General features: G+C 38.8%; 1 protein-coding gene across 1 annotated transcript; it reads right to left on the reverse strand.

Annotated features, from left to right (window-relative positions):
* Positions 1–1203: 1203 nt before the first annotated feature.
* LOC137934781 (65-kDa microtubule-associated protein 1-like) lies at positions 1204–7172 on the reverse strand. The gene is made up of 11 exons (XM_068779309.1): positions 7095–7172; positions 6145–6197; positions 5963–6061; positions 5437–5640; positions 5087–5344; positions 4764–4979; positions 3613–3768; positions 3184–3495; positions 2757–2844; positions 2349–2497; positions 1204–1957 (listed from the first exon to the last, which is right to left on the reverse strand). The coding sequence occupies exons 3-11, from the start codon at positions 6032–6034 to the stop codon at positions 1652–1654; spliced, it is 1761 nt and encodes a 586-aa protein (XP_068635410.1). The 5' UTR covers positions 6035–6061; positions 6145–6197; positions 7095–7172; the 3' UTR covers positions 1204–1651.
* Between the last annotated feature and the right edge of the window lie 12955 nt (positions 7173–20127).

The raw sequence follows: 20127 nt of genomic DNA on the forward strand, positions 1-20127 counted from the left end.
AGGAGTCTAGATATTTTGCTCACATTTGGTGATCTTAAACTCCACTTAACATATGTTCTTTTGAGGTTCCTAAAGGATACCCTCTTGAGATTTTTCTGCTTAAAACTTTCTATGGATTTTGTCTCTTCTGTGTCGCTTATAAGAAACTAATCCAAGTTACCAAAAAATATTATTTCAATATCTTTACATACATCATATTTATAAACAAATCAATATAAACTATGTAAGGGTTAGCAATAGTGCATACTTTTTATTTAATAAAATAGATGTAAGATAAGATCATTTAATATAAAATAGCAAGATTATGTGGACATAGAGAATGAGATCGTAATAGACTCAAACATTTCCTAATTAAACACTTAGAAAGTTTCCCGAGCCTAATTATAGAATGAGATCGTAATGTTTGCTGCGTTGCCATCTTCGATTGATCTTTGGCTATTTCGTCTAAGGATCTAAGTCGGGCCGGCACCCCTACTTGGTCTGGTGTCGTCTCCTCCATTTCGGCGAGAGAGGAGCACGGAGAAACCCATACAAGGGTTTAAGTAGCAATAATAGCATAATCTAATAGATACTGATTCAAAAAATATTTTGATGCCAAATCTATTTTTTTTCTCTTCTAAATTATGACCCACATAAGTTGACTATCTAATTTTCTAGTTGTCGATTGTTCTTCAACTTTTTGTCTTAGGTTGTTGGTGATGTGCTAAGGATTCGTCAAATACTGACCAATTTAATCAAGTAAATACTACTACTTCGTATTCTTACGAGATCTCCTAAGCAAAAACATATATATTTGTGGTTTTTTATATGTTACATCATGTATTTCTCATATGTGAGAACATTTTGTACCTTATTAAACCCAAATAAATAATCTTTTTTTGTAATTGAAGAATGGACCTGGGATTTTTGAATGTCAATAATTGTTAGAGAGATATAAGAAATACAAAATTGCTCCTTTTTTACAAATAAATTATTTTTTTAATAAAATTTATGCATAATTATGCAATCTCTATGAATATGCAGAGTGTATAGATAATTTTATATATAATTTATTTAACATGTATTTTCTACAAAATTTTAAATATAGGTGAAAGTTCGAATTCAAACTCAGTTAAAATTATTAGACTCAAGGTTAGACTCAGCTCAAGCTTGGACTCGTCTCAACTCAATGCCACCCCTACATGTCACCCCAAGTAAAATGCTAGTTAAACTGCATGCAAAATCGCTATTTTTAATTAATAAAACTCCAACACGGTTGGTTATGTAGTACATGAGTCATCCAAAACACATGAAGCTTATAGACTACTTGTTTACAGCTTCATGTATCAGTGGCAAAAAGTCTCACCGCTTATATAAAAATAAACGCTATAGAGTTTTATATTATGACACCTAAAATGTCTCACCCTAGATATCTTTACCTACACGCCCAAGATGTCTCGTATTCTGATGACCTTTTGTCAAACATCTCGGACAACAAAGTCGGTCACCCCTATGACTTACAAGAGAAACAGTTAGTTAAAAGTGTGCAGAAGTCCACTACATGGTCTACACTAATTACTATTACACTATTCTAACGCATTAATACCTGAGTCATATAGGTGACAAAGAGAGCAAAGCAGATGAAAACCCAGTCATTCAACCTATGCTATTTTCATGGTGAAGACGAACCTGGCTCACTCCCAGACACGTGGGAAGCTGCATCCTCTTTTGCTATGGCTACATAATTCACGGGAGCCGCCGGCCGGTTATTGTCCCTCTTCCCATCTTTGGTTGTTGATCTAGCACCACTTCCACCACTCTGAAGAGATAACCGTCGACTGGGAGTACCATTAGCTGCACTGCCGTTTGCACGTGGACCCACCACCTTCTTTGAACCAAGTGGGCGGCTAGGGCTTGGTCTTGACCCAAATAGGGTTTCTTGTTCGGTGTTTAGTTGTTCATGGAAGCGCTTCTGGTCCTGTTAGTGGCAGTATTGAAGTACAAATTTGAGGAGTTTTTTAAGTTCAAAAACAGAAAGAACACTACGTATGCAGGCATGCCACAAGCTAAATTCCATGTGCAACCCAGATCACACCATCAGGCATGGCAGATAAGTGCAGCCATTATAATTAACATTATACTGTAAACTTGACTTGTCACCTATAAAGAACTTGCTAAAATGGCTAATAGAACTCAATTAACGCCATTCTGTGAAAGCAATTTGAACCGGACAAACGTATGTGATCAGCGGACCATCTCCTAATGTATTAGCGTTAAAAATTTGTTTTGTTATGAACTACACTAAGAGTAAGAGAGAAGGAAACATTAGTTGTAAGAATAAGACAGCAACATGAGTTGTGTTTGAGTACCCTCATTCTTCGCTTGGCTTCCTCTCTGTCGTGCCTGAGCATGGCATATTCATCTAACATTGCAAGAAGAGGAACACCATCATAGCTGAACGTAATGCCCCGATCCTCCTCCCAAGCCCGAATCTTGGCAACCAATGTGTCAACCAAAGCTATTACAAAAACCAATTGCAGTTTGAATGACCCTCTAAAGCCAATTCATTAACACTGTAAAGTAAATGTGTAAATTTGATCCAAAATTTCTTGTTTTTTGCTTTCAAAGGGGCAACACTTGCCTATCGGTAATTGATGCCCAAAAGAATCGAATATCAGTGCATATAGAAAATATTTAACCCACATAAAGGAGCTATAACCCAGATATTTGAGTAAATCATAGTAGGTTTCAAATATGGAGCTTCATTCTGAAAATACCTGGAATCTTGTTAACAAGGATGCGAGCTTTTTCTGCACGTTTGAGGTTTACATGTGCACCTCTGCTGGAATTATACCTGTTTTCATCCTGCTCCAAAACATTAATAATCACATTACTCAAAATTTAGAGAAGTCAAAAGTAGTAGTTGGATTTGCAAAGCTACATGTGCTCGGAAAGCCATCAAGGTGGAAATTCTCTAATACATTTGGAGAGAAAACCTGTCTTCATTGGTTAAACTGCTGTCTTGCCCAGTGAGATTAGATGGTGCCCCATAAAAACCAGAACTCTGCAAACAAAAGAAGTGTCGAAAACAGTATGGTTTTTTTACCAACTGTTGTTATATGACGGAGACCCATAGTTGTTATATGATGGAGACCCATATGTTCATTGTGAAAACAACAGAAACAGGGAGAATAAGAGAGGTACCTGATTGTAGTCTTCCAGCCAGCTTTCTTCTTCACATGCTGACATCCACTTATCAACCTTCTCCAGTATTTCTTTCCGGCTAAGGGCCTCTTCTTTGGCTTTTAATATTTGATTATCCATGTCAATTAGTAGCTCAGAAGGTTCAATATTCCCAGAATCTATAAGGGTCATTATTTTCTCCCTAGCAGCCTTTGTATCAATTTCTATGTGGGCCCGGCCGTATATTTCTTCAAGCTCTGTCTGCTTCTTAAGAGCAATCTCCTTCATCTTGCTGGCCTTAAGTTGATCTAGCCTTTCAACCTCCACCTCGGCCTTAACAGCAGAGCAAGAAAATTAAGATGCAGCAAGTTGAACGACCCAAATAAAGTGGACAAATTAGTTGAATTTCATATTTTACGTTATAAATAATAATTGAAGGGATGGTCACACCTGCTCAATCAAATCAAGAGCTAGGGCCCCAGGAACAGTAACTTCATCAACAGCAGAAGAGATATTACATGTCACATGGTCAAAAAAACTCTGCTCTTCCCTTGGGGTATCCATCAGGTTCCAGAGATCAAATAACTGTTGTGCCAGCTCTTGTAGCTAAGAAAAAGCAGGTATAGAAATCATTAGCAATTTAAATTCAGCATTCATAACTAAGCAGAGTTAAAAGAAGAAGAGAAAGATAATCAGGCTAGTGCATTACACCTCAGGAAAATTATACCATCAAAAGAAATGAGATAATTTATAATGAAAGGCTACTATTAGACAGCAGAGTCAAATTCAGGAACAAAGATAAGAACATGAAGGGTATTTACAGATGTAATAGGCCAACGTACACGCTTTAAGCCAGCAAATGACAGCCTCTACAGAAAGTCATGAAATGGCAGCTAAAGAAAGTCTCAAACCAATTCCTTACAGAACTTGACTCCAAAGTTTTCAGCAGTCATAAAGCATTCAAAGTGGCTTTATTATCTGCACATAATCTCCAACAATTACAGCTATTTTTTCAACATACAGCAAAAGAAAAAAGAAGATTCATCATTTAAAACATCAGAAAAATTAAAATAGATGTAGAAAATGTTCACCATTTACAAGGATGACAACAACTATGATATCTGGGTATTGATAGTGACACACAAACTCGTACAAAGCACAGATGCCAACCATAAGACCAATAATGTGTGTTCTACAAGGAGCTTGACATAAGATATCCTACAACTAAAAGAGATCTACAATATAATCCAAATCAAAATTCAGAAGAAGCCAAGACAGGTGAATCACTTTTTCAGGACCTAAAGAAGATGGTACTCTTATCTAGTTCACATTGACCTCATTTATCAGACTCTCTTGCTCATGATTTGGAAAAGCCAGTTAAAGCTCAAAAGAGTTAAAACAAGACTTAATAGTCCCAAAATCTTTACTGACTGTCACACGAATTTTCATTGAGGTACTTCAATTAAGCATGGTTAATAGACTATCAGATTAGGCAATTTTAATTTTGTCAAGTCAAAAACCACAAAAGACAAAGACTTGCCATCCTTGGTACATAAATCAAAAGAAAATTTTTATTCAGCATTTGATGTTGCAGAAACTACCTTTTGCAGTCTCTGCTTTTTATCTTCTTTTAATGTTGCAACTGTTTTTGCCAGCTGAGATAGAGTGTCATTGCTGATGCTCTTGGATTGCAGCCCAACTGAATCATTTAAACTTGGATGAACTTCAGTAACAGTACTATAGAAATCCATACCCAGTACAGCACAGAGATCATGCACAGTGCTTACAAAATCAAGAACTTTGTGCAGCCTGTCACTCTGTCCTAGAGGAAAGTTCTAGAATAGTCAGCAAACAGAGGTTATGGCCAATAAAGTTCTGGTAAAAGCAAGACAATAATCAAGACCAAAGGAAGAAAGTACTAGACCTTTTCTTTCTGAAGTTCTTGAAGTTGAGACTGGAAATCATCTGATTTCTTCAGGGACAGATCCTCCTCATCCACAGTAGGTGGCCCTGCCTTCTCGATCACATCAAGATTGCCAGAAATTTCTGCACGTATTTTCTGAATCTGTGACTGAACATCGGTGAAAACCTTCATTCTCTCCTCTTTCTGCTGCCATAGATGTTCCAATAAAGGGGCTATGGCATCAAGCTGTTCCTTGATTGTACCAGTTGATTTATCAGGCTGTTGAACAAATACAGAGTATGAATCTTTTTATTACATGAAATATCTTGCTGGTAAATTGATACAAAACCAACAGTAGAACATTTGCATACAATGCCAACATAATTCTTCTCCCCAAGAGAAGAAAGAAGTCTTGAGAGCTCGATTTTAGAATCAGCCAAGGTCTGAAGGAGGTGAGCCCTCGACTTTGCAGCCTGGTCGACTTTCCTCTTGTAAACATCTAAACACTCCTGCTCTAACTGGAGCAGCATTTTATCTCTGTCCTCGTCACTCTCACCAACTTCATCCCATATTAACTGCAATAAAAGGCCAGTGAGTAACCTATTTCTCATGCCATCCATATGGAGCAACTAAAACAGATCTTAAGAAGGTCACGCAAGGATTAGCCCACATGCGATCCACTGGGGCAAAACAGAACTGACCCAATAAGATATTTCATGAGTTTTTATAGAGAGATTGTCCCAGCAATGCTGGTGTGCTTTGCATCAAGATTTGTTATTTTATTTTATTTTTTTGAAATAGTTGCATCAAGATTTGTTACGCCCATTAACGTTGTAAGACCCTCATATAATGCAACCTGAAGCATCCCTAGAAGCAACCAGACCAGCAATAGGTTACCTGTAATTGCTGAAGCAAAGATCCACAGGTGGTCTCTCCCAGCAGCGGATTCTGGGTGCCAGTGATTGCCATTAGATGTTCTCTGTCCACTCCACTGGCCTGCATTTTTGAGAGTTTGTGACAATTTTCTCAAGATACAGAAGCATAGACGGAACAAATATACTAATGGTAGATTTACTGACCCTACAGACTGAGAGTTGTACTGCAAGACTGAAAAAGTATGCAGTCTCACCGCCTAAAAGTATGACAGAAGATCTGATCAGTGGAGAAAATTAAAAAAAAAGTAGAAATAATATATGATCAAATGCAAAGGTGAAATTAAATTACTATGACATAATACAATTGAGCTTCCAGCCTTGTCTGACCTATTACCGAACTTATGTCATATGCCACTAATAAGAAAGGGAAAAAAAAAAAAAAAAAAAGCATGATCCTCCAAAAGTAAAATTCATAAACCGAAACTCCCTATCCAAAAATGATAACACTAGTTCTGCTTCCCTTGCATCACTGAAATAGAATCAACCATAAGAAACAGACATAAATTAGACCAAACATAGACCTGAACGACCCACTCAAAGTAGGGAACCTTGTCATTTCCTTACAAGTAAACCTTCTAAAAAACCTCTTGCTTCTCCGCACAGTTGACTAACATAAAGTCCGTCTTCCAAGTAGAAAGATCTCCACTAACCTCAACATCTATAGAAAGATCATACACTTGTGAATAACTCATCAAATTCCCAAGTCATCCCAGTGAATACCATCAAGGAACAGAAAAAAAATAAAAAAGCAATAGCACAGAGATCACAGCTTTGAGAAGTCAGAGAAGAGCCAAACAGTAAAAAAAAAAAACTCTGCATTCTCCCAAACTACAGCCATTCAGGTCACTGTAAAACAGTAGCAAAAATGTGATCAACCATCACGGAAGAACTATAATGATCTCCTCTTCAGCCACATTCAACACAAGCAGCAAAAAAGGGAGCTTCATCAAATGATCGAGCTGTCCTCCAAATCACAGCCATTTCCAACCAGAAAAATACTACAGACGAAAGTAGAATGCGGGCGAACGAATAGACAATTTTCAAGAAAAAAAAAGAAAAAAAAAAAATTGATCGAGAAAATGGAGCAAGATTACCAGTGAAAGGGTTTTGAGATATTTTTATCAGATCTGGAGTAGACTATGGCTGACCCTGGCAGTAGAGAGGGAGAGGCGTGGCAGAAGCGGGGATATGTCGGACATAACAAGAGGCAAAAGAAGAGCTGAGAAACATGTGGACGGATATGACCCTGAAAAATGCCGTGAATGACATATACATCCGGAGAGAGGAGAAATAAAATCTAAGAAGATGAGAAATAAAAAACAAAGTAAAGTGGTAACAAAGTACATAAGTTTAATACTTACAATCCGGAGAGCCCAATAAATTTGCTCAAAACATAAAGTACTAAAAACTTTTAAGTAGCTTAATACTTACAATCCGGAGAGCCCAATAAATTTGCTTGGAATTTTTTTAAAGAAACTTAGAATTTATATTAAGGTGGAATCTTTAGGAACTAAACAAAAATCACAAAAAAAAATAATAATAATAATAATAATAATAATCTAAGTAGATTAAAGATTTAAATAGTTATCCACGAGGGGTTAATAGGTCTACACGACATATTATCGAGAAAGAAATTTGGACTCTCTAAAGAATTAAAAAGGGGATAATTATAAGATTTCATAACTATTAAGCCTCATATGATGAAAATAAGCCTTATATTATTCATCTCCATAAAATGTGAACCTAAGTAACTCAAAAAAGCAGAAGTTGAACACCACAAAACAGTTCATCAAATGCAATATCAGTACGCTTTACCTAATTATCATAATGGGACATGAGTAGAAGTTGGTTTCTCCATCAACTTTTGTCCTTTCGATATAATTACATAGTGGGATATCTAATGATTTCTATTTTGCCTTTGACACCTCTTTATATCACAAAACTATTAACATAAAAGCTTACATGCATTAACTTCAATCCTAGAGGAATGTAGGTATCATAGTTTTACCCCTCATCCCATTTTTTCCTCATATGTATTGAACTTGAATTTTGAATATTGAGGGTTTTGATTTAGATTAGCGTTGTTTAAGTTTTTTAATTGGACTTTTAAACTGTTTGATTTATGGATTTTCATCTCTCTATTCGATTTAAGCATAATTAGTTGTATATGGAGTACCAAGTATGGAGCATTGGAATTGAAGATTTGAGTTAGATGGGAATTTTAGTAATTTTTGGAAATTTATGTTTTTATTCAATTTAAGCATAATTAGTTGTGCACTGAGTATGGAGCATTGAAATTGAAGATTTGGGTTAGATGGGAGTTGTATTAATTACTAGAATTTCATGTTTTTGTTCAATTTAAGCATAATTAGTTGAGTATGGAGTTTGGAGCATTGAAATTGAAGATCTAGGTTAGATGGGAGTATTTTAATTGCTAGAATTTCAAGATTTTGGGGGGGATTAGTGCACAATATAAGTACAGAGGGAAATGAAATACAATAAAAAGCATTTTCCCTGAGAGGGAATATAAAGAACTTGTTTGTGTTAGTGTATGCAATGAAAAGTGTCGTGTAAAGTACTTGTTTGTGTTAGTGTGCGCAATGGAAAGTGCAGTATAAAGTATTTGTTTGTGTTAGTGTATACAATGGAAAGTGTGGTGTAATAAAGTGCATATAGATTATTTATTAAATAAAATATTTTGATATATTTGACTATCAGAAAATTAAATTAATATTAGTTAATAAATAAAATATATTAAATATAATAATTAAACAAATACTTACTTTTATATTATTAAAATTGTAATCAAATTTTTCATTTTTTAATATCTAAATATAAAATAATTATACAAATATCGTACTACATAGTGTACTACACAAATATTGTAATAATAAAAATAAAAATAATACAAATATAACTCAATCACCTTTTTAATATAAAAATTATATTTGTTCATACAAAAGTACAACATAAAATATTCAGTGGCATTAAAACATAATAGTCAATAATTTTACCACATCTGAATTGCTAAAACATCTCGATAATATGATGCTCTTGCAGATTGTACTGTAGACTCCCTCTAAGTACGTGCGACTAAAATAAATTATTAAAAATAAATAAAAATAATAATAAAGTAATATAAGTGAATATAATAAATAAATAAATATTTTTTAATAACATAAGATATGTTTTAACATTAAAAACCACTAATTTAATATAATAAAAAATATATATATATTTATCAATAACATTATATATTTTTATGTATTATTAATTAATAATATATTGTCACAAAATTTAAAACCATTGGTTTAATTAATTATAGCAATGGGATAATTAAACCAAAACAATTTATCAAATATTTATTTTAACAATATTTTAATTATGACTATTAAATCACTAATTTAATATAGTAATTATAAAATAAATATATTAAATAAATAAAAATAATTATTTTATAAATAAAAAATATAAATTATTATCTTTAAGACGATTTAATTTTTCCTAACTTAGGAAAAATTAAACCATCGTTTTCCTACCCGTGTCGTCTTCCTCTGCGGGGGGAGACTACGGAGACGGGCTAACAGGCAACGGCGATGGAGTGTTAGGTTCTTCTCGAGCCATGGATCGAGTCACCCTTCTTTCCTCTCTTTCCTCCATATTGAATCTAGACGCTGGAAGAGGATTCTTGTTTCTTGAACGTGGAATGATGAAAATCGGAATAGAACGATTGAGCTTTGAAGGAAGCTCGACCTGGACCTCAGAGGGAGAATCCGACCTAGACCTCTGAGGGAGAATCTGACCTGTTTAATTCTAATTTTTTCAATACTTGCTTTCCTTCACCTTGACGTCCCCATAAATAGGGTTGAGGACGGAAATACAAATTAGACCCATGGGTCAATTGGTTCATGCCATATTACATCTAAACTAAACCAAACCAAACCAAATGGAATTACATTAAAAGTAAATTGACATAATTTAATTCCTATGCCTATGGATAACTCGTGATGCTATGGAGTCTATAACATCACCCCCCCCCCCCCCCCCCCCCCCCTCCTGGAGAAAGAGTTTGTCCTGAAGCTCGAAGTAGGGGTAGAGGGTTCAGAACGCGGCTAATGGCTCCCTTGTTGTGTCACTGGGATCAACATCAGCCCATTGCACTAGGATCTCCCAATCACCTGAATGCGGTGAGCCTGTAACACCTATGCTAGAGTAGAAAGGACACGTCCCTCATGTAGTGGGGGCAGAGGTGTGTGCAACAAGGGAGAGTCACCTTGAAAGGCCTTCAGTTGGGAGACGTGAAACACATTGTGAATTCGGGCCTCTAGCAGAAGCTGCAAGTGATAGGCAACTGTACCAATGCGGGTCCATTACCTGAAAGGGACCATAATACTTCGGAGAGAGCTTGTGGTGTTTGGAGGCTGTCAGTGACAGCTGCCTATAGTGTTGGAGACACAACCATTCATAATCTCCTGGAGAAAAGAAGACTTCCCGGTGCTTCTTGTCATAATAAAACTTCATGTCTTCTGGCCCTCCTGGAGATGAGTGCGCACCTCAGTGAGCAAGGTGTCTCTTTCTGCTAACGCTTCGTCCAAAGTGGCGACCTTGGAGGCACCTGGTTCATATGATAAAAGGCTGGGCTGGTCTCTACCATATACTACTTTGAATGGGGTAGTTCCGAGTGCGCTGTGGTAGGAGGTGTTGTAATAGAATTTAGCCCAGGCGAGCCACTTAACCCACCGTTTAGGTGAGTCCCCCATGAAACAACGAAGATACATCTCAATTTTTCGGTTGACGACCTCTGTCTGACCATCAGTCTGCGGATGGTAGGTGGAAGAGAATGGTAATGTTGTGCCGTGCAGCTTGAATAGTTCTTTCCAGAATGTACTGGTAAAGATGGTATCTCTATCACTGGTAATGGAAGTAGGCATCCCATGTAACCGAACAATATTATCCATAAAGAGCTAAGCTACGTGAGCTACATTGTAAGGATGCGCCAAAGGTATGAAATGGTCATACTTTGAGAAACGATCAACCACTACAAAGATAACGGATTTGCCAGACAATGAGGGAAGGTCATCTATGAAGTCCATGGAAATATCTTACCAGACTTGCGACGGCAGCTGAAGTGGTTGGAGCAACTCAGCTGGACTTAATGATTCAACTTTATTTCGTTGACAAATCTGACAAGCTGCCACATAATCGGCTATATTGCGCTTCATACCCCTCCAATAAAATTCCCGACTTATCCGAAAATATGTGTTTTGTCGGCCCTCATGTGTACTGTCATGGAAGGAGGCTAAAATTTTGTGAATAAGTGGGGACGTGTGGTGTAGAAAGATCCGGTTTTTGAAGAGGACCAAACTATCCAGAACCGTCCAATGTTTTTCCGATCTCCCCTACTGGATTTCATGATATAAAATAATAATTTCTGGGTACTGTTGTGTCTCCTCCCGAATAGAATCCAACAAAAGAGCTTTGGGCTGACTGATGGCATGTAATTGCGGCTCTGGAATGTCCCGGTGAGAGCATCAGCCCCCACATTCAAACTCCCAAGTTTATACTCCACGGTAAAGTTAAACCCCATTAGTTTACTTAACCAATGTTGTTGCGGTGAGGTAGTTGCTCAAGCAGATACTTGAGGCTGCAATGATCGCTGCGAATCAGAAAGGGGTGCCCCTAGAGATAAGGCCGCCAATGCTGTATTGCTTTAGCTAAACCGATCAGTTCCCTCTCATAAGCTGCTAACTTGTGGTGGTGTTGGCCAAGTTGGCGGCTAAACTAAGCAATCGGGTGTCCTTGTTGGTGTAACACTGCACTAATACCACCCCCCGATGCATCACATTCCACCACAAATGACTCATCAAAGTCCGGTAGCTGAAAAATTGGTGCGGATGATAAGGCCTCTTTCAATTGTAGAAAGGAATGAGCCGCTGTCTCGGACCAGGTAAATGCATTTTTTTTGAGTAGGTTGTTGAGCGGTGCTGCAATCTGGCCATAGCTGCGGATAAATTTCCTGTAATACCTAGCTATGCCCAAAAATCCCCTTAAGGCTGTAATGGAGGTGGGAGGAGGCCAATCTGTGATGGCATGAATCTTACTCTGGTCTACCTTCACCCCAACTGCTGAAATAACATGGCCCAAGTATGCCACTTTTGAGGTACCCAAAGAACATTTGGACTGATTTAAAACCAAATGATGTGAGCGGAGAAGAGTAAATGCCTGGTGAAGGTGCTGAAGATGCTCTTCCCAACTGTTGCTATATACCAAAATATCATAAAAAAATACCAAAACGTATTTCCTCAAGAGAAATGAAAAAACCTCATTCATGAGGGCCTGAAATGTGGAAGGCACATTTGAGAGACCAAATGGCATCACGAGGAACTCGAAATGCTCGTGGTGTGTGCGGAACACAGTTTTCTCCACATTTGATGGATGAACGCGGATTTGATGATAGCCAGACTTCAAATCTAGCTTGGTAAATATAGTACCACCATGTAACTCATCTAGCAACTCGTCCACCACTAGTATGGGAAATTTGTCTTTAATGGTGTGTGCTTTGAGTTGCCTGTAATCCACACAAAACCTCCATGACTTATCATGCTTGCGGACCAGTAATATCGAGGAGGAAAAAGGAGACCTGCTTGGCTGAATAATACCCTGGGCGAGCATATTTTGGCACTGCCTTTTAATCTAATCCTTCTGTAAGTGGGGAAATGATAAGGACGCACCATTACAGGTTCAATACCCATTTTCAAACGGATGCGGTGATCACAGTGCCTAATAGGCGGTAGAGCAGTAGGTTCCTGAAAGATATCCTCAATGTCTGTAAGTAATTGAGATAACTTATAGTTATTGGTGCTATGGACCTGAACAACCTGAAGGGCGCAAGGCACTGGTGCCTGGGTGCCATGCAATGTAATCTGACGGTGGTCCTCTATGAAGGTCATGGTCAGAGTCTGAAAATCCCATAAAATAGGCCCCAACAGTTGTAGCCATTTAATTTCCAGTACCAAATCAAATCCAGAAAGTGGGATCACAAGGAAATCTGCAATAAATGTGTGTCCCTCAATATCAAAGTGTGTGGCTAGAGAGATGCCCACACTGGTAATTTTAGCCCCATTGGCTACTGAGACAGAAAGGCATGTCTGTTGCTGGACGACTAACCCAAGTTGTTCGGCTGCTGGCTGACTAATGAAATTATGTGTGCTACCAGAGTCAACTAAAGTAAGTAATTATAGATGATGTAACTGGGCTTTAACTTGCATGGTATTAGAACTGCGCAAACTAGTCATGGCATGAAGTGAAATCTCTGGACCCTCTTGGTCTGTCTCCACAATCTCCTCCTCTGGTAGTATGTCCTCACAATCCTCCCACAGACATATACTGAATATCTTTGGCATATGTGACATTGGACATACTATTCATCACAGTTAAAACAAAGGCCCTTGGCCTTTCTCTAATCCATTTCTTGATTGTTCAGTTTTTTTAAGTAAGGAGCTGGTGGAATAGAGTTAGAACTGTCTAGGTGCGGTGCTGCATTGGCTCCAGAACATGGAGGCCCAGAATATGGTGCTGGTGCAGTGGCATTGTGCCTTCCTAGCCAAGCTGGTTTTCTGACCAGTGAATCCTTCAGAACTCGTTGCTTATGCTCAATTGACCTGGCTAAATTCATAGTGTGGTCCAAATCTGTAGGACCATGTAATTCAACTTCCAGCCGCAAAGCTTCTGTCAAACCAACAGTAAAGATGTGAACATACTGGGTGTGATTGACAAACTCATTAGCACGGGCCAAACATTCCTGGAAGGTCTTTTGATACACCTCTAGTGATCCATTATGCTTATAATTGATTAATTCACCCAATGGGTTGCTACTAGCTGGGGGACCAAACCTCATCATGCATGATTGTTTAAAGGTTGCCCAATCCTGAACCACTTGGTCATTTCGGAATTGGTGGTACCATAGGAGCTCTTCATCGAGCATGTGGTATGCGGCCAAATAAACCTTCTCATCCGCAGGTGTTTTTTGACCATAAAATAATTGATCACACTTGGTTAACCAAATCAAGGGGTCCTTAGACCCATCATATGTAGGAAAATCGAGTTTGAAATACCTGGGAACCGTATTTGGTCCCTGTGCGGCAGGCCCTAGATGGGGATTGTTATGACGCATTGGTGGTAGTGGAGGAGGTGGTGGGTGGTGGTGATGGTGGTCGGCCAGTGAAGAGTAGGCTGTCGGCGGTGGTGCTCGTAGACCACTGTCATCTTGTCATCGGAGGAGGGCTTGGATGGCGGTGTCCATGGATTTGATGGCCTCACGTAGGTCAGATGTGGTATGATGCACTTCTTCCAGGGATTGAGCCTGAACGTTTGTCCTCTGGCGATTATCTTCAACTAATTGCCTCAAATCCTCAAGGGAAGAGGAATCCCCAAGGGTGGACATGTCTGATACCAAGATGTTAGGTTCTTCCTGAGCCATGGATCGAGTCACCCTTCTTTCCTCTCTTCCCTCCATATTGAATCTAGACGCTGGAAGAGGATTCTTGTTTCTTGAACATGGAATGATGTAAATCGGAATAGAATGATTGAGCTTTGAAGGAAGCTCGACCTGGACCTCAGAGGGAGAATCCAACCTAGACCTCTGAGGGAGAATCTGACCTGTTTAATTCTAATTTTCTCAATACTTGCTTTCCTTCACCTTGACGTCCCCATAAATAGGGTTGAGGACGGAAATACAAATTAGACCCATGGGTCAATTGCTTCATGCCATATTACATCTAAACCAAACCAAACCAAACCAAATGCAATTACATTAAAATTAAATTGACATAATTTAATTCCTATGCCTGTGGATAACTCGTGATGTTATGGAGTCCATAACATGGAGGTAGTGGGCCAGCGGGCAACGACGACGGAGGCGGCTAGCCAACAGGCAATGGCAACGGAGGCGGCCGGCCAACGGGCAACAGCGACGGAGGCGGCACTCGAACGGTACGCCCAGAGGGAGAAGAGAGGGAGGCCGAGAGGCTCTATGGTAGAGGCTCGGCCTTCTGTGCTCTACGACAGACATCGAGAGGGAGAGGAGAGGGAGGCCAAGAGAGAAGAGTAGTCGAAGGTCGCGAGAGAGAAAAGAAAATTTCTCCGAAACCTCGTTCGACAGAGATTCCTCCCCGATCCTCCCCGACAGCGAGATGTATTTGAACGATGGTAAGGGAAATCTGAGCTCGACCCCTCAGATTTCACTTACCATCATTTTATGCCTGAAACTGGGGAAAGCGAAATACAAATATATTTCACTTTCCCCTATCATTAACTGGGCGCACTAACGGGTTTCAGCCCACTTTCCCCAGCGTAAGTGAAATACACTTCACTTACGCTGTGCACTAAGAGGCCCACTTTCCCCCGTCACTTACTGTTCGATTTAAACATAATTGGTCAGTATGGAGTATGAAACATTGAAATTGAAGATTCGGGTTCAATGAAAGTTGTTTTAATTGTTGGAGTACGGAGCATTGAAATTGAAGACATGGGTTAGATGGGAGTTGTTTTAATTGCTAGAATTTCACTTTTTTGTTCAATTTAAACATAATTAGTCAGTATGGAGTATGAAACATTGAAATTGAAGATTCGGGTTAGATGGAAGTTGTTTTAATTGCTGGAATTATAGGTTTTTGTTCATCTTAAGCATGATTAGTTGAGTAGGCATGTGGATTACTCAAATTGAAGGTTTGAATTGGATTTAAGTTTTTTAACATTTGGAATTTCATAACTCTGTTCAATTTAGGTATGATTACTTGAATATGGAGTGTGGGTTTCTGAAATTGATGGATTGAATTGGATTAAGATGGTTAATTTATGGAATGTCATACTTTTGTTGGGTTTAGATATGATTAGTTGGATATGAAGAATCGATGAAATTGAGAGATTGAGTAGATTAAATGTTGCTTAAGTTTATGAAATTTTATGTTCTGCTTGATGTATGCATGATTAATTAGATATGGAGAAACAACTACAATGATTGAGAGTTGATTGAACTAAATGTTATTTAAGTTTATGTAATTTCATGTTCTGTTTAATCTATGTATGGTTAGTTGGATATGGAGGAAGAGTTGCTGAAATTGAGTAAATGAAATGTTGTTGAAATCTCTGGGATTTCATGCTATGTTTTATCCATACATGAATAGATGGATATGGAAGAGCCATTGAAATTGAGAGTTGAATAGGTTATGTGCAATTTAAGTTTTTTGTTGGAATTTCATGTTCTTGATTGATTGATGCATGATTAGTTGGATATGGAGGAAGGTTATTGAATTGAGCGTCTGTTGTTTAGTTTCTAAAATCTCATGTTTTATTCAATTTAGGCATGGTTACTTAGGTATGGAGCATGAGTTGTTGAAATTGAGGAATTGAGTTTGAATAAATGCTGTTTTAGTTCCTGGAACTTTACACTTTTGGTCAATTTATGCATGGTTGGTGGGTGTCGGTTAGGAGTGTTGAAATCAAGACTTTGAAATTGGTTAAGGATTGTTATGTTCAAAAAGAAAAAATATCATGTTTTGCTATTTCAGACATAAATAGGTGTGTATCGAAAGTGAACCTTTAAAGACAATGAATTGAATTTAGACTAGGGTTAGTTAGGTTCTAAAGATCATACTTCATTTGTTTTTAACAAGATTAGAAGTATATCAAATTTGATTTCTGAAATTGATAGTTCTGATTTAAATAGGGAAATAGTTGAACTCTATGAATTTGTGTTTTGTATAGGTAAGCATGAATAATACTGTAGTGGGTCAAGGTTTTGAAAAAAGTCTTATAGGTTAACGAGTTTGAGAATTTACTAGAAGCTCTCTGAGGGCTTGATATCATACTATAGTAGTATGCTGCAAGCAAAGTTTCCTTCTTATAGGAAAGCCTTTTTGAATGAGTCTAGAAAATTTGTTGACATAGGTTGTAGGGTGCTAGGGTTCCCTATTAGGCTCAAAATCTCCCAAGGGAGTTTATTACTTAAAAGGTGATGTCTCAACTATAATGATAGTCAACCAAGTCATGTTGTGGACTATCTTATTGAGAACCAGAAAGTGGACCATCTATGGACTAGACAAAGCCAAGTGAATGCTGAAAAATCTAATGGTGAAGATATTTTCTTAAAATAAGTACCAAGTACAAGATTGCAAGGTTGTGTGAACGGTAGTCCAGGAGTAATTCTAAGTTCTTGTTTTATTTAACGTGGAGATGTCTAAGAAGTAACTTACATCCCAATTGAGCCTTGCCCTTAGTTTCCTTGCAACGTTAGACAAAGATATTAACTACATTCTAGAAGTTTTTCCCTTGTTAAGAAATCTTGGCCAAAGTTAGAGAATAAGGAATGCAATGTTCTAGGAAATTAGGATTGGAATCCTACCGAGTCAGTCAGTAAGTCTTCTTGAATAACTAGAAAGATTGATTGGCCATATTGAATTATAGTTATGGGCCAATTAGTGAATTTATAAGCAATAACAGTAGATAAAATATTCAGAACTTGGACTTAGAGACTTATAATAGACTCAAGTGGATAGTCATAATTGACCTTAGTTGTAAAAGTATTAAATTGTGAACTTCCTGAGAAACTAACCATAAAGATTCATATGGGGTTATGCGTATGCTTAAAATAATTGCATCCCAACTGCAATGGCGAATCTGGGCCTTGGCTAGATGACTAGAAGATGAAAAATATTGTGCCCTGTCTGCATAAAGGAGTTTGGACCTCAACAGGGTGACCAGGAGAGGAAAAATAATTGTGCCTCAATTGTAGTAAGGAGTTTGGGCCTTGCCTGGTTGTCCAGAGGATTATATGGACCTTGTGATGATATTGATAAGATGATGTGGACTTCACTTGGGATGCCAAGTGGAGAATCGAGACCACTTTTGAGATATTGATTGAGGGTTGTGGACTGACCAGTATTTTGTTTATGGACTTATTAAGTCTATCTCTGGAAAATGTTATGGCTCATCTGTAGGGAGGAATAATTACCTTATTGGGAAACCACTAAAGGTATGTGTGTGTGAGTAGAACAACAACTACACGAGGGATAAGGAACTTATTGGGAAAACAAACAAGGGTATGTGTGTGTGTGTAGAACAACCACTAATGAGGAATCTAGACTATATTGGTAAACCAATAAGGGTATTTGTGTGTAAGTAGAACAACTACTACATGAGAATGTTGTGTTTAGGATCCCATGATAAGGTACTTGACCAAGAGGGTGAGAGAGGAGAGAAAGAAGAAGAGAAGAAGAAAATGAGAGGAAGAAGGAAGAGAGGAGAAAGGTGAGAGAGGTACGACTAAGGAGATGAAGAGAGAGAGAGAGAGAGAGAGAGAGAGAGAGAGAGAGTTTGAGGGAAAAGTCTAAGGACGAATTTGAGAGAGAAGAGGGGAGACTTAATGATCTACCCCTTCCCTTGAGTCTTTATTTATAGTTGAGGAAGGAAGTTTACAATGACTACATTGCCATTCCAGGGTTCCGATTTCTGAAGACCTGTCGGCAAAATTTTTGCCCTGTTCGGGGCCGTGTGGACGGAAGACGACCATCGCCCACCTTCATCGGTGCCCTGAGGGAAGGAGCAGCTGTCAACAAGGTTCCCGCACTTACTGACGGCCGCTATGGTCGGGATCGACAGGAGGATACGACAGGATTCTGATTTCCGAAGAACCATCGGCGAAATTTCCGATGAAGGAAGAAGATGACTTTCGATTCAAATTTTCCTACGTTAGGAAAATTTAATTAGCACACAAAGCTGAGTCGCGCGTCGGATCGGGCTTCCTGAACCGAGTCAACCCAAGTTAACTCGGACCGGGCCAAAAAAAAAAACAAAACTCCAATTTTGGGCGTCCTGGGGGGGGGGGGGGGGGCTCGTAGCTATCGCGGTTGCTACTTCGGCACCGGTGGAGACGTCGGCATACAGACACTACTTCTGAACTTGAGGAGAAGCTCGTCTTCCAAGGGAGTGTAATGTTATGCACGCAATAACATTATTATTTTAGTTTTTTCTTTAATTTACTTTATTTATTTTAGTTTTAGGTCATAGGGGTATTTTTGGAATATTTTATTTATTGGGGTATTTTAGTAATATTTTATCTTAAACCCTAATAGGGTGAACCCTATTTAAGGGGTATGATTAATGAGAAAGGGAAGCATTGAAGTATTAAGAATTAGGTTAAATCTAGCGTAAAGAGGCTTGAGATCACAATGGCCCATTGGTGCTAGGTTATGTACCTATGTCTGCCGCTCCTAACAGGCCGGTCTTTTGGGTAGTATTGGCCAGGTGCATAACACGTATCCTCCTACCGATCCCGAACATAGCGGCCGTTGATAAGTGTCAGAACCTTGTCGACAACTGCTCCTTCCCTCAAGGCACCGACGAAGGCGGGCGATGGTCATCTTCTATCCACAAGGCCCCGAACAGGGCGAAAATTTTGCCGACGGAGTCTGCTGCTGCTCCTGCAGTGAACAACAGCCCTAGGAGGCTTCGCCGCTTGAAAATTTTCCGAGATAGACGCTCGAAAATATTTTCGGGTCGAAATGGCCGGGAAATGTTTCCTCTCCCGTGCGGAATGGAGTGTGGCTGCGTGCATAACATTGGCTTGCCGTGAGCAGGGGAGGATTGATTTCGACGTCTTGGCAGAAAACCCTGCCGAATGCCCTAAATCATGATCCCCGTTGTGCGGCTTTGGATCTCCCTGTGGGAAAATTTTGAAAGTTTCCGATGCCTTCCCTTTTTGCTTGTCAGCGTCCGCCTCTGGAGATGAATTTTTTTATTTTTTTGGCCATGGGCCGTTCTGCCCGTTCGAGATAGCTTCTACTACCTCTTGTGCACATATGTGGTCAGAGATTTGAGGTCGTGTGACCTGTTTTGCTGCAGCAGTGAGTTCCTCCCTTGCATAACATTCAATGGAAGCATCTAACGGTGCTCGTATTTCTTCCAATTCCTTACCCATAGCCATCCATCTTTCCTGGGATATAGAATAACCCATTGTGTTCCCGCTCCGATACCATGCCCCTCTGACTCATATGGCCAAGCTTGCAATGCCATAAATCTGTTGTGTTTTCTGCAATGGTAGTAGCAATTGTGTTAATCAAACCAGTAGTT

This window comes from Aristolochia californica, unplaced genomic scaffold (genome assembly GCF_029961685.1).
Source record: "Aristolochia californica isolate CCGP_79_NKW_82.1479 unplaced genomic scaffold, dmAriCali1.0.hap1 SCAF_10, whole genome shotgun sequence".
In the NCBI taxonomy this organism is placed as follows: domain Eukaryota; kingdom Viridiplantae; phylum Streptophyta; class Magnoliopsida; order Piperales; family Aristolochiaceae; genus Aristolochia; species Aristolochia californica.